This window comes from Coenobita brevimanus, chromosome 65 (genome assembly GCF_032717465.1).
Source record: "Coenobita brevimanus isolate Jiangsu-jjx chromosome 65, ASM3271746v2, whole genome shotgun sequence".
Lineage (NCBI taxonomy): Eukaryota > Metazoa > Arthropoda > Malacostraca > Decapoda > Coenobitidae > Coenobita > Coenobita brevimanus.
The window spans coordinates 33,831,964-33,847,438 of record NC_137018.1 but is presented as its reverse complement, the minus strand read 5'-3'; the positions used below and the strand labels follow the sequence as shown (position 1 = coordinate 33,847,438).

The window sequence follows — 15,475 nt, the reverse complement described above, 5'->3', positions numbered from 1 at the left end:
AGAGAAGGGGAGGAGAGGAGTGAAGGAGAGGAGAGGGAAGAGAGTAAAAAAGGGTGAGGGGAAAAAGAGAGAATGGGAGAAGTGAGGAAAAGTTTGTGGAGGCGGAGGGAAGAGAAGGTAAGAGAGTGAGGGGATAGAGGAGAGCAAGGAGGAAATGACAAGAAGAAGGAAAAGGAAAGGAAAGGGGAAGGAAAGGAAAGGGGAAGGAAAGGAAAGGGGAAGAAAAGGAAAGTAAATGAATGCCGGTGAGCAAAGGAGAGATCTGTACAAGGGTATGGGAGAGGAAGAGAAAGAATAGGACGGGGAGGGAAAGAGAAGGCATAGGAAGGGGAGGGAAAGAGGAATAGGAAAGGGAGGAAATGAGAAGGAACAGAAAGGGAGGGAAAGACAAGGAATAGGAAGGGGAGGGAAAGAGAAGGAATTGGAAAGGGAGGGAAAGAGAAGGAAGAGGAGGGGGAGGGAAGGCAGGGAAGGGGAGAAGAAGGGTATGGTAAGGAATGAAAAGGAAGGAAAGAGGAGAGTGAATGTAGGGGAGAAGGAGGGGGCAAGAGATATATGTGGAATGGAGGGGGAAGGGAAAGGGAAGGTGTGGAAGGGTGAGAGAAGGTGTGGAAGGGGGAGGGAAGGTGTTGAAGGGGGAGGGAAAGACTGGAAAGGAAGCAGAGGGGGAAGAGAAGAAATGAAAGAGAGGAAAGAGGAAGTGAATGGAGGGGAGAAAGGAGCGGGCGCAAGAGATTTTTGTGGAAGGGAAGGGAAGGGGAGAGAAAGAGGGAGATGGGGACGGGAGGAGAGAAAACGGAGGGAGGGAGGAAGGTGAGGGAAAGAAGGAAAAGGAAGATGCACGGGGAGTATTAAGAGGGGAGGATGAAGGAGGGTTTATGGAGGGGGATTGGAGGGGAGGGGAGGGAAGAAGAGAAAGGTGGTAGAGAGGAAAAAAGAAGAGGGAGGGGGAAGGGAGAAGAGGTAATAAGAAAGGGATGTAAAGGAAAAGAAAGAAGAAAGGAGAGGAAGAAAGGATTGAAGGGAAGGAGAAGAGATGAGAGGCAAGGAAAAGAAAGGGAGAAGGCAGGTAAGGAGGGGAAGACAGTAGTTGGAAAGAAGGGAGAGGGGGGGAAAACAAGGAGAATGGGGGGAGGCAAAGTGGAGGAGTAGGAAAGCGAGGTTAGAAGAGAGTGGGAAATGGAAAGAGAGAGAAAGAGAGACAGAGAGAAAGAGAGAGAGAAAAGGAGGTAGAGGGTGAGAAGGATGAAAACGAAGAGACAAATGGGAAAAGAGAGAAATGTGATAGATACGAGTATATGAAGGGAAAAGGACGGGTAAGAGGGGAGAAGGGAAGGGAAGGGAAGGGAAAGGAAGAGAAGAGAAATGGAAAGAAAGGAAAAAGGGAAAAGGTGGGAGGGGAAAAGTGAGGCAGGGGTAGTAGGGAAAAGGGAAGAAAGAAGACTAATGAAACGGAAAGGAGGAAAAGGGTGGAGAGGGAAGAAAAAAAGAAATGGAAGAAAGGAAGGGAGAAGGAGAGAGTACGGAAGAAGATGGGAATGGGGAGGGAAAGGTAAAGGAATGGCTGTGAAGGGAAAGGGAGGACGAGAGGACGACGACGGGGAAGAAATGGAAGGGAAGGTGGAGGATGGGGTAAGATAGGAAGAGGAAGCGAAAGGAGAGGGAAGATGATGGAGAGGGCAAGAAAGTGGAAGGAGAGGAGGAAGGAGAATAATAAGAAAGAGGTGCAACAAGAGGAAAGAGACGAACGAAGGGATATGGAAAGGACGGGAGAAGGGAAGGAAGGGGAATGGAAGGAACAAGACGGAAGAGGGCGGAGGATAAAGAGATAATAAAAAAAGAGGGAAGAAAAGGGAAGAAGAAGGAAGAGGGGAAAGACAAGGGATGAAGAGGGAAAAGGGGGAAGACAAGGGAAGAAGAAGAGGGAAAAGTGGGGAAGAAGTACACATGAGATACGATGATTAACAGGCGATCAGGAAACAAAGCAAAAGCAAAGAAAAAAAAAGTGGTAGGAAGAGGAGGGGAGACGAAGGAAAGATGGAACAGAGGAAATAAAACGAGAGAGAGAGAGAGAGAGAGAGAGAGAGAGAGAGAGAGAGAGAGAGAGAGAGAGAGAGACTAAAAACAAGAGAACGTACGGAAAAGCACGAGAGCGATGAGTTGGCGCAGAAGAAAGAGATGAAGAAGGAAGACCCACCACACACACACACACACACACACACACACACACACACACACACACACACACACACACACACACATTTAATTATGAGCTGGTGTACATGAAAAAAACAGGGCAGGAACAATACGGGACAAATGGAGAGGGCAGAGCACAGTACAAAAAAAAAAAAAAAAAATGAAAGACGCGTGTATGAGATGAATGGAAGAAAAAGGAAGCAAAGGAAGAAAGGAGGAAGAAGAAGCAAGAAAAAGGCAAAACAAATACACAAACCAACTATACTCGGTTCATATTATTTTGGCCTAAAATTGCCATTAGTCCATCTTGAATGTTGAGCTGGAACAAGAGATTAATATTGGAAAACAGTGCTAGTCACAAAGAAGTGCAATGGAAAGGATGGAGGGCCGCAAATCTGCCATGGGAAATAAGTTGCAAAATTACGAAAAACTGTGCCAAGTTAAAGTGGACGAACTATAGCCTGTGTCTATTTACGAATGGTCACAACAAACAAACAATCGCTTCCATGAATAATTTACAAAGGTAATTACTGGGTGAAACTAAAAACCTTGGACTTTTTTTTTATCTATTTATTTTTGCAGCGGCTGGGATAAATAAAAGGTTGGGAATATTATTTATAGAATGAAATACTGCAAAAACTTTTGGGAAATATATTTTGCGCTGGCCCAGAGTGGAAATTCTATTGTTATGCTCTCTCTCTCTCTCTCTCTCTCTCTCTCTCTCTCTCTCTCTCTCTCGTTAACAATCAATTTAACTTTCTTATACCCTCATACATACATTCACCATCATCATCATCACCATCATCATTACCCGTCCCTGCCCCGGATGGGTTCGGGGACGGGCATTGTTTTCACTCGGTTTGACTGTTTGTCTGTTTACAATTTTACGCGAAAACCACTGGTACGATTTTGACTAAACTAACAGGGATGATGGGCCGTGACCTGATCACCTGATTAAGTTTTAGGCCACACTGAGCCAAGGCCCAGGGTGTAGGCCCAAAAAATGTATTTAAAAAAAAAAAATCGCCATAACTCCTTTCAAATTCATCATATCGACGCAAACTCAAAACCTAAACGTACATCTATCAAATTTACATCCTCTAACATGCCTCATTACATCACGGGGGTCACCCCCCAGTTGGCGGTAGGGGGGTCAGTGTCAGGTGGGCCAGGCCTAAAATTTCAAATTGGCATAAAATCGTTAATTTTCACCCGATTTACTCCATTTTTGATATGTGACATCTTTGACTAGATATCCTGTTGTGTTTATGTTAACACTAAAATGACTGCCGGGGACGGGTTTGTTGTGCCTTAGCACCACTTCTTGTTCTACTGTAACATGTTTCACTTACTTTCGGATGGTGTGAGGTAAGACCCAGGAAACAAGGAAAACTGAGGAAAAAAGAAAAACTCAGAACAACATAACCAGTGCAAAGGCCCAAACACCCGTCCAAACACAGGCAACGCTACGCTGCTGCAACCCTCCACCAGAACAACCATATACCCCCCCCCTACCTCCCTGCACACCTAACCAAGTGCATAACGGCCCTCATCCCCCCCCTCCATAATTTCTTTTAAAGGTAGGGTAAGGAGAACGCCTTGAGGACATATAACCTGGGCCTTTCATATTCCTTGCGCAGGTCGCATTGAAATCTCAGGAAACCACTTAAGACAGCATTCTACCAATTAAAAGGCACCAGTTCACTATAAGACACGTAACTATGTGAAATTTCATGACTCTTTAATGAATACTTTCTGAGTTCCCAATATATATTGCCATTAGGCACACGGAGAAATTAGAACCAGTCAGCCACACAGTGAGTGCGGGGGATGTAGGGGAGGGGAGTCTAGTCAGCTATCCCCGCAAGAGTAAAGAAAAATATTTTAACTAGTAACTTGCTCTTTTTGTGGGCAAATATAGCAAGTAATGTTAGGTCAGCGATGGCCCGAGGAGTATGTGATGGGGGAGGACAATTTTGACCAAATTGATTCATTCGGCGTTACGGTTTGACCAACTAATTAGGTATCATAAACAAAGCAAGTTTATGACATTAATTTTTATTGTTACTGACTTACAGTATTTCCTGTCTGATTAAGCTTACTGACCCAGACATGACATTTGGAGTTATTTATGACCAGACTAGCTGAAGTGCATACAAATTTCCTCTGCCCCCCCCCCCCCCGCCCTCGCCACCGTTCCATGGGTGAAGGAGGTGCTGGTCCAGGCACCTTGATTAACATGGTACTTGATTTTGGCTTAGATTATTCTCCTGACAGGAGGGAAACAATGGTATTTTGTATCTCGTCCTCTGAATATATAATTATATATATATATATATATATATATATATGTATATACACACACACACACACACATATATATATATATATATATATATATAAATATATATATATAAATATATATATATATATATATATATATGTGTGTGTGTGTGTGTGTGTGTGTGTGTATATAAACTTATGTAAAAAAAAAAATTGTCCCCTTGGAGACCTCTCCTTTCACGAAAAAAAAAAAAAAAAAAAAAAAAAAACACTCCACTTCTGACCAAATCAGTCATTTTTTGATGAACTCAGAAACCCCCCGGTCGGGCCATCCCTGGGTTAGGCTAACCTAACCTAATCCAACCTAGCCTAACCAACCTAACTGAACCAACTAAAGTTGCCTACAAAGGGAGTAAGTTACCCGTTAAATTAGTTTTCCTTACGTGTGCGGGGATAGCTGACTAGACCCCCCCCCCAACACCCCCACACTCAGTGCATGCACTGATTGGTTCTAATTTCTCCGAGTGCCATATAGCCATAGACATCGGGATTATGCGGCTAGGAAACGGAATCTCTACGCCCGGCCAGCCACCCAACTCTAGGGACGGACGCCTATTGATCCCAATGATAACAACACCCTCCTCTGACTGTCAGGTGGAGGGTAAAAATCATTGAAGCCTCCAATATACTGACTCCACTTCGCACGCCTAACCATTTGTACATTTTTTTTTTTTTTACTTTTTTATTGTCATTGTTATTTTTACTCGTATAAACTTTACGAGTAAACGATGATGGTGATGCAGATGGGGAGGGTGATGCTGATGGAAATGGGTCAGGGTGATGGTGATGGATGATGGAGATGGTGGATGGTCATGGTGATGTTGATGGTGATAATGTTGTTGTTGTTGTTGTTGTTGTTGATGATGATGATGATGATGATGGTGACGGTGGGGAGATAATGTTGTTGTTGTTGTTGTTGTTGTTGTTGTTGTTGTTGTTGATGATGATGATGATGATGATTATGATGATGATGACGATGATGATGATAATGATGATGAAGAAAGACGAACAAGACGATCATCACAATATGCTGCTGCTGCTGCTGCTGCTGCTGGTGATAATGATGATTATGGTGATGATAAGGATGATGCTAATGATGATTATGACGAAGACGAATAAGATGCTCATCACAATATGCTGCTACTGCTGATGATGGATGATGATGATGAAGATAAACACTCATGACAACGATGACTTTTTTTCTTTTTTTTTCTGTACCCCTTATCAAAGAATTCTCATCTTCATTTTTGTCCCCCACGTCAAACTTCACAGCCACTCATATTTTAAACTTTTTTTTTTTCCACTTTCCCCGCCAAACCCGCGACAGGAAAGTTCGGACTCCAAAGAAAAATTACCATAAATTAGCTCTCCAAATATGCCACTCGCCCCTTGTGGAATTTTTCCTTAATTATGGAAAAAAAAAAATCCAGTGCTTCAGTTTTAATTAAGTACCGTGAAGAAGATAAATATAAAAGCAGGTAGACAGGCAGGTAGGGAGTGACAAATGCAGACAGGGACAGACAGTGATAGACAGATAGACAGATACGTTGGTAGGTAGACAGATAGATTAAAGAGACACAGGAAGTAATAGATAGACAGGTATACAGTGACAAATGGAAAAAGGCAGATACATAAACATAAATACATATACAGACAGACAGACATATAGTTATAAACATACAAACATACATATATACATACATACATACAAACATACACTTTTTTATTAGATAGACAGATGGATAGATACAGAATATATATATGGTGTCCCGGGAGAATAGGGCATATAACTCTTGGTAATGGCAGGTAAGCGAATTGGAAGCCAAAAATGTTATACGAACGTGTGTCCAAATCTCCACCATTACGGAGCTACAATTACTGATGACCTTATGGGTGAACATGGTCTCCCTCATAACTGTAACTATAGCCGCGTTTTTGTCGTCCAAGCTGAGGGATTGGATTCGAAGCCATCTTCGGTAAAACCAAGCTGCGCTGTTTTTGTCGGCCAAATTGATACGAAGCCGGCCCAAGCGTTTGTCATCAAAACCAAGACCGTCTTCGTATCCCACCTAGGGTTGTAAAATTCCCGGGAATTTTGAACTCTGAAACTTTCCAGGGGAATTTTGGGAATTTATTGGAAATGTTGGGAATATTCGGGAATTTTCAGGAACTTTCAGAAGGTTTTGAACGCCTTAAAAATTATAAAAGAAAAGAGGTGGCCCCTTATTCCTGAGGGGAATTAAAAGTCATGTGTAAAGAAAAATGTTTATTTCAATCCAAATATAACTTCCTAAGCTTTAGATAACCTTATCTCAAAATGTGTGGCGTTATTCAGTATGTAAGCTGAAAACCTTGTTTGTAAACTAAAATTTTACTCAAAACTGGTACCTTACAGTAATATGTAAGCAGAATAAGAAAGCAAAACTTATCATTAATTATCACTGGCTATGCCATTCAAGTTAGAACAATAGACCAGATTGTCTCAATTTTTCACTAAATTTTATTTCTCACTTTATTGTTCGGTAACTTCGGTTTCCTCTGAATCAGATGACAATGAATCTTCCATCACTTCACTGTCTGAATCCATTTCACTGGTGCAGATGGTTAAATTTTTCTCGTCCATGTCATCTTCAAACAGTTTGAGATTAGCACGAATGGCCACCAACTTTTCCACTCGATCATTGGTAAGTCTGTTTCGCAGTTTGGTGTGTGTATTTCCATACATAGACCAGTTTCTCTCTGACGAAGCGGATGTCGGCGGTATCTGTGAGAGAATACTTGCTATTGATGATACTGGTTCGGAGCTGCAGAGCCCTTTCCACCAAGTTGCTTTTGAAACATGCACAGCTGACTTCCAGACACCATCTGATTTCCAAATACCATCTTTGGCACGAAATTTTGCCAGGCTTCCCATCACTTCACCAACGTCAAGATTCATATGAATGGCCATAGATGATATGACAGAATATGCACTGCCAACTTGTTCTTCATCAGTGTCTTGTCCTTGGTGCACAGGATCAAGGATGTTTGCTGCTGCATGTATTGGCTTTATGCAAAACTGCATTCGGTTCTCAATATATGTTGTCACAGATGCCTCTTCTGATTGGAGTAAAGGTGATGAAGGAAGAGCTGCAGTTATTTTCTGCTTCAATCCAGCAAAGAGACGTGGTACATCTGAGAGCACTGCATCATCTTTTTCTATTTCCTGGATAGCAGAGGCAATAGGCTCTAGAATGGCCAGTGAGCTACTTACACGCACCCAGAAAACTTCGTTGTCTAAAATCAACTTGCGTATGTCCTTATCTACACTGAGACTTTCCATGATGACCAACTCCTGCAAGCCCTCTTTCCCTTCAATTAGACTGTTCAACATCAGGACTGTGCCTCCCCACCTTGTTTTACTTGGAAGTTTAAGAGATGAGTTTTTGCTTAGAGGAAAAAGTTGAAGACTGTATCTAATTAATATATATATATCCCTAAATTGCTTTACTTATTAACACACAGAAAAATTTGTGAAAAATGTGAATATTCCTGAAAATTCCCAAAATTCCCGGGCCCCGAAAATTCCCGGAAAGATTCCCTGGAAAGTTTCCATTTTCCCGGAAACTTTCTCACCCTTTGCAACCCTAATCCCACCCAAGCGTGGTCGGGAGCAGTCTTGGTGTAGCTTGGGGAGAGTGAGATTGGCCAGCAAGGACACATAAATGATAAATATCCTGAAATTAGCATTATGTACATAAAATTAGTGTGCAGGTGGCTAATATTAACGACATATAGAGCCAGTTCAGCACAAATAACGGCAACATGTAAGTTGCATATTCGTCAGAAGATCGTCTTCGGTGAACTCTTCTGTTTACTTTGCGATTGGCACGTAATTTTTCGGTTCTACGTATCCTGGACTGTTTTTGCGGTGTGTGCCACCGCGCCCCAAGACGCGCTTCGAATCCCAAGCTCCAGCTTGGACGACAAAAACACGCCTTATAGCTTCGTAACACCTGAGATTTGCACACATGTTGGTTTAACATTGTAGGCTTAGAATTACCTCATCTATCATTTCTCAAAGTTATGTCTTTCCTCCCGAGACACCCTGTACACATACATACATATAATATATATATATATATATATATATATATATATATATATATATATATATATATATATATATATATATATATGTTATCCGCGACGTATGACAAAAACTTACACCAATGATCTATCATGTAATTCTGAGTACATTTTGTTCTATAAACATATACTCTTTGCGACCCCAGTTCAGTACCCAGCATTCGGCTGTTTAAGCGTAAAAGCTTCGTGGCTTGAATGTGCCATTGGGTGAGAGCTTCGCAGGGCGACTGGAGACAAGTATTATTAGCTTAGACTGTACTGTACATGAAAATCCCATATCCTATCAGTACACACGAGTTTTAAGAAGAAACTTTACGTAGTCTATTGATTCTTTAACATCGTCATGCATTCATGCAATTATATTGCACAAATCAACTGTAATTAAGGATTAAATTCAAATTTTATGGCTTGCAAGGGAATATGGAGGGAGGGAGGAGAGGCTGTTGCGATGTGCCAGTTATGTAATGTTTGGTTTGTAGAATATTGCTACCAGCATTATCATAACACCCACAGCTCAGTCAATGATAAAACATTACTGTACTGAGTGACTAGCATCACTTTAAGTCGAGTAATATTATTATTAATTACAGTTTTTCTGCTGCAAGTAAACGTGGCACCATTTTTTTTTATATGATGTTGACGTGAGAACAGTGATACAGGATTGCCAATGTGACGACTATGCACCTAGACCTATTTTTTGCTTCTACCTAGTGGCACTATTTAACACCTGGCAACATGATATCTAGCTACATTCTGGATATTTTTGTCATTTTTAGGTGATATTCTAGAGATTTTATCGTATTTTCTAGCGATGTTCTACAGTGTTTATTATCTAGCGACATTCTAGCAAGTTTTCAGGACTAAATTAGCGAGATTGATGATAAGTCATAAGGACTTGGCAACCCTGCGTCCACTGTCATCTGAACGGGAACATTTGCATGGGATGCACACACTTCAAATACTGTTCTTCGCGTTCAGCTGTTCACTGGGTTCAGCTTTACTTGTTCATGAAACAGCATGCCACGTACGTAAAGCAATGAACAATATGCAGATATCGTCTATTTTTTTACGGATTCGCGATGGTAATGCCAGTGCTGCGGAGAGGAATACAGGTGGAGATACCCAATCGCGCCACGTTTACTTGCAGCAGAAAAACTGTAATAAATAATATTCTGCCTGACTTAAAGTGAGGCTATTCTTCCTTTAGAATTACGTTTTTTCACTGAATGAGCTGTGGGTGTTATGATAATGCTGGTAGTAATAGCCTACAAAGCAAACATTACATAACTGGCAACAATACACCTGCCTCTCCTCCCTCCCTCCATACTCCCTTGCAAGCCATAAAATTTGAATTTAATCCTTAATTACAGTCGATTTGTGCAAAAGAATTGCATGAATGCATGACGATGTTAAAGAATCAATAGACTACGTAAAGTTTCTTCTTAAAACTCGTGTGTACTGATAGGATATGGGATTTTCATGTACAGTACAGTATAAGCTAATAATACTCGTCTCCCGTCGCCCTGCGAAGCTTTCACCCAATGGCACATTCAAGCCACGAAGCTTTTACGCTTAAACAGCCGAATGCTGGGTACTGAACTGGGGTCGCAAAGAGTATATGTTTATAGAACAAAATGTACTCAGAATTACATGATAGATCATTGGTGTAAGTTTTTGTCATACGTCGCGTTACACCCTGTATATACTGTATATATATATATATATATATATATATATATATATATATATATATATATATATATATATATATATATATATATATATATATATATATATATATATATAATAAAGGTGAGCGTTTGTATGTTTGTTACCCCTAAACTTGGCTCCCTTAGGGTCTACCCCCACATATGATACATATTCTGAATCAGCATGATCCAGGGAGTGTTTTGGTATATAATTTATTATGATTAATTTTATGTTGAAAAGTTACATTTAGTATATCGGCCAAAGGCCCAATCAGCCCTCCGCAGGTGCTAGCCTGACTTTTTCGGCTACTGTATATATATATATATATATATATATATATATATATATATATATATATATATATATATATATAGATATATATATTAAAGAAAAAAGATAGATGGATAGATAGATAGATGGATACAGGTATTGTTACATACATACATACATTCATACATCCACAGACAGGCAAACATATATAGATAGACATAGATACAGACAGACTGATACATACAGCAGATAAACAGACAGATAGATAGATGAACAGATATACATACATACATAAATACATAGTGTACATACTGTTACGGAACAGAGAAAGATAATGTACACTTTAAGTGAGAATACTAAAAATCACTACTGTCCCGTAAAGTACCAGGTTCAAAACAAGAGTTAGGTAAAATTACAAGTTAAAGTTTAATGCTCAAACTAACAACAAAACATTCAGGACTCATAAGGATAATGTAATGGCAAAAAACAGGTTAAATATATGGTTAACTGCAATAGCCTCTATTAACACGAAATTAGCAAGAGTAAATTTATCTAAGTCAGCCCTGATAAAATGAAAATACACTGGGTAATGGTCAGTTAATGCAAGATAAATTATTACAGATACAAACTATTATTAATAATTGCTGACAATAAGAACCTTACGTGAATCACAAAAACCTTACTAGGCCTGAGAATTAACCCTATGCTACACAGTACGAGAAAAAATGCAATAACACTTATACTCAAATTACACAGCTGCTACATGGTTGGAGACTTCCTGAGCACTCAAAATAATAACTGTACAGGGGAGGACAGAGATGTGAACAAAATGAGGAGTAGATCTAAGTGGCAATTAATGTAGAGACTGAGCTCATTATACAGTATAGGGGCCAGCAGAGCTTGATACAACTTGTAAGAAGGACGCGCAAATGAAGCCATGGGGACAAAGAGTTGACAATCCCGCTCTGAACAACAGAAAGGACGACTTACTCTACTATAACGGTAGAAGGGGGGGACTGAGGCAGAACACGCTCGTGATCAAACATGCAGCATAGTGTGCGTTAGAATTACACAAAGGATGATGAAATCATAGGCTATGTAACAATACATACATACATACAAACAATCATACATACATACAGACAGATAGATAGACAGAGATAGATAGATAGACTGACATACAAATCCACACTTACATACACACCTATGGATATAGATACAGATGGAGAGATAGAAAGACAGATAGACAGACAGAAGAAAGATAGCCAGGCAGACACACAGAAATTCTAAGAGACAGACATATCCAGACGGACAGACAAACAGACATACAGACAAGGCAAGGTAATTTTAATCTCTCACATGCCCCTTCACTACGATGACATTCTTGCTCCTGCCAGACGATTTTCCTCAGCTCAAGAGATGGCCAAGTTAGCGAAAAGTCCGTATTCTCGTAGGGTAAGGAGGCTCCCTTGCACCTCTTCCTTAGCGATTTATTTTTGGATACGGCTGGCTAATATCGTTTCGTACGTGATAATAGAATGATTCAAGTAACACGGAAGAGGATGGCAAAGTGTAATAAGCAAAGTAAGTCGCTTAGGGAAAGGTGTTAGCATGCTTCCTTAACCGACGAATCCGGGAGTACCAAGGAATAAGGTGAAAAGTACGATCTCGGGGTGAAAGGGTTATGCACTTCAATAATCCTTAGTTCTCGTTGCACCTGAACAGTACTTCCGTTTTACTCAACCACGGAGAACAAGACAGACAGACAGACAGGCAGTAGGGCAGAAAGACAAACTGGCAGTCAGATAGGCAGACAGACACGCGAGGATGTGTAGTAAGAGCCTCTTATTTATATGTCTATCCATCTACCCATCTATCTACCTACTTCATTATTTTATTTATATACTTTCTACTTATTTACTTTTGCTGCTACCCACATCCTGCCTACGAAGCAACCACGGCGACACATTTTTTTCCCCTCAGGTTAATAAGGACATGATGAAGTACTGAATCAATGATATGTGGCGTTTATCGTAGCATTATTTTACTTTATGATCGCCCTAAAATACTGCCAAATTATCAGCCAAACTTTTCAGAAAATTTCGAGGTAATGCAGTCCTATACGCAGGTGCTTCAAAAACTGCAGACATATGTTTTGGCCTTTGCATCCTCTACAGTACATATACAAACCAATCTCTCTCTCTCTCTCTCTCTCTCTCTCTCTCTCTCACACACACACACACACACACACACACACACACTCTCTCTCTCTCTCTCTCTCTCTCTCTCTCTCTCTCTCTCTGTGCACACAACTTTCACCCCCCACACCCATACACGCAATTTCGACCCCCACCCACCCCATAACCCCCCACGTCCACACCTACATCCATCCCCACACACCCCAAACATGGCAAATGGATTTTAATATTAATAAATGTAAAGTGCTAAACATTGGCAGTAAAAATGTAAGAGCCATAGTCCATTTGATTGACCTGTGCACCTGAGATGAATGGGACAAGTAGGGTGTGTTTGATTCGAGGCTGCTGATTGGCCGCCGATGATGTCACTGAAGTAAATGCAGGCATGTAATGTGGTGCAACATGCGGACGTAGGTGTACACCGTGGGTGGATATTATAGCGCAACATGCGGACGCAGGTGTACACCGTGGGTGGATAATTTACTGCAAACGTCACGCATCGTTTTGTAAAATTTATAATCAACTTTAATTTTGTTTTATAATAGTAAACTTTTAAAGCTAATTTTGACCTCTTTAGCTACGTAAATTATTTCATATTTAAACTGTCTACTTATATTGCAGGTAGTTTAAAAACAGAAATACCGTACATATGTGTTAATATAAGAAGAGCTGTAAATTTACATAATCGGCGGCCAATCAACAGCCGCCAAACAAACACACCCTACTCGCCCCATACATCTCAGCTGCACAGGTCAAACACAGTATAGTTATAACATGAATAATGTCCAACTTGATAGGGTAAATCATGAAAAAGACTTAGGAGATATAATAACAAATGATTTGAAACCAAACAATGTACAAAAGCTATAAAAAAAAAAGAAGCCAAAAATTGATTGGATTCATAGGTAAAGCATTTGAATATAAATCCGATAATATTCTTACTTTGTATAATTCCTTAGAACGTCCGTACTTGGAATGTTGCGTGAGAAATAAATCATACGATGAACGTTTAGTAGCCCTGAATATCTTTACCCTAACTAAACGGAGGTTACGAGGAGATTTAATTCAAGTAGGATAATCAAAATAATCAAATGACACGATAATATTGCCATCGATAAATATTTCACAGTTGATCACTCAAACTATTGTATACTAGAGGTAATGGGTATAATATTATTGGCAAATGATTTCAGTCACATGAAGATAAGCATTTTTTCTTTAACAGAGTTGTAAATATATGGAACAAATTGCCCTCAAATGCACTGAACTATGATTCAGTACTAACCTTTAAAAATCAACTGGTTAAGTATCTGTCATCTGATCCCCAGCTAAGTATGTTTATTCCTGAATAACACATTTCTGTGGTTTATGTTCTTTTCTTTTCTTTTTCAGAGCCTGGAACATATAACTGCTGAACAGCATCTATAGATATTGCTGACTTAATATTACTTTCCCTTTCAGGTAGACTGCATAAATTTCCATTCTCTCTTTCCTATGAAAATTTCATGACAGTTTTCTATGCTGCATGGTGATCCTTCTCACTATTTCCTGCCGGCTTCAGCTTGAGGGTTGTGCAGGTGGCGGGGGAGCCTTCCTGCTTTCTATCCTTTAGTTGATAAATACGTTTTGTTAGTTATAACCTTCCCTATACCAAACAGCCACAAAAGGACCAACGGATCTGTTGCTGTTTCCCTTCCTTTGTGCTCCTTTGTCCCCCGCCTGACCCCCCCCACACACACCCCACCTGACCCCCTCACACACCCTACCTGACTCCCCCCACACACCCCACCTGACCCCACCACACGCACGGTAAGTAATTAGAGCTTTTCCCACCTGCTTGCTTCACCGTCATAAATAATCACATTAATAATCTTAAATCACCTCAAGGTTTCGTAAGCTTTAATGATAAAAAAATCATCTATATCAACTATGAAGTAGATAGACAAATGGAAGATGTGCAGTATAATTAAAACTTGATAAATTTAACACACCTTAATTACTTACTTTAATCATAATCATCTTCAGTTACTGTTAAATCTAAAGACTAAGTACTTCCGTTTTAATTAACTACGGTGGACGAGCCAGACAGACCGACAGACGAAGCATAGTAATCTGAGTCTCACTTATGGTTGGTTCTTCCTCCATGTCAAATTTTGTCACTTAAATCATCCTTGGTTTCCGTATAAAAAGTTGCAAACGAACAAGGATACAAAAAGAACGAATTATTAGCGCGCGCGCGCGCGTGTGTGTGTGCGTGTGTGTGTGTGTGTGTGTGTGTGTGTGTGTGTGTGTGTGTGTGTGTGTGTGTAATTCACCGGGTCGGTTAGAATCACGTGATGGTTGTGATCATCAGCATTTTACCCTCCCGGAAGAGAGCTGAGAGCTCATATAGTCCGATCTAAGGGCAAAGCCTTGACCTTCACACACGCACACACCCATCCTCTTGCTCAAGGACAGTGACCACCCGCTTCGTCAGAGAAACTTTACGCATCCCGAGCACTGATGTTTAATAATATTCAGCTTAATCCAGCATCATCCTTGAACATGCTTGGGGTTTCATTTACTCGGGACTTATCTTGGAAAGATCATATTACATCTCTTGTAAAATCTGCTTCCAAGAGATTAGGTGT

At 40.4% G+C, this 15,475-nt stretch overlaps 1 protein-coding gene across 1 annotated transcript; it reads right to left on the bottom strand.

Annotated features, from left to right (window-relative positions):
- Window positions 1–7,051: 7,051 nt before the first annotated feature.
- Window positions 7,052–7,912, bottom strand: LOC145404966 (uncharacterized). Its single transcript, XM_080276471.1, has one exon. It carries the CDS (start codon window positions 7,910–7,912, stop codon window positions 7,052–7,054), a length of 861 nt encoding a protein of 286 aa, XP_080132597.1.
- Window positions 7,913–15,475: the final 7,563 nt, after the last annotated feature.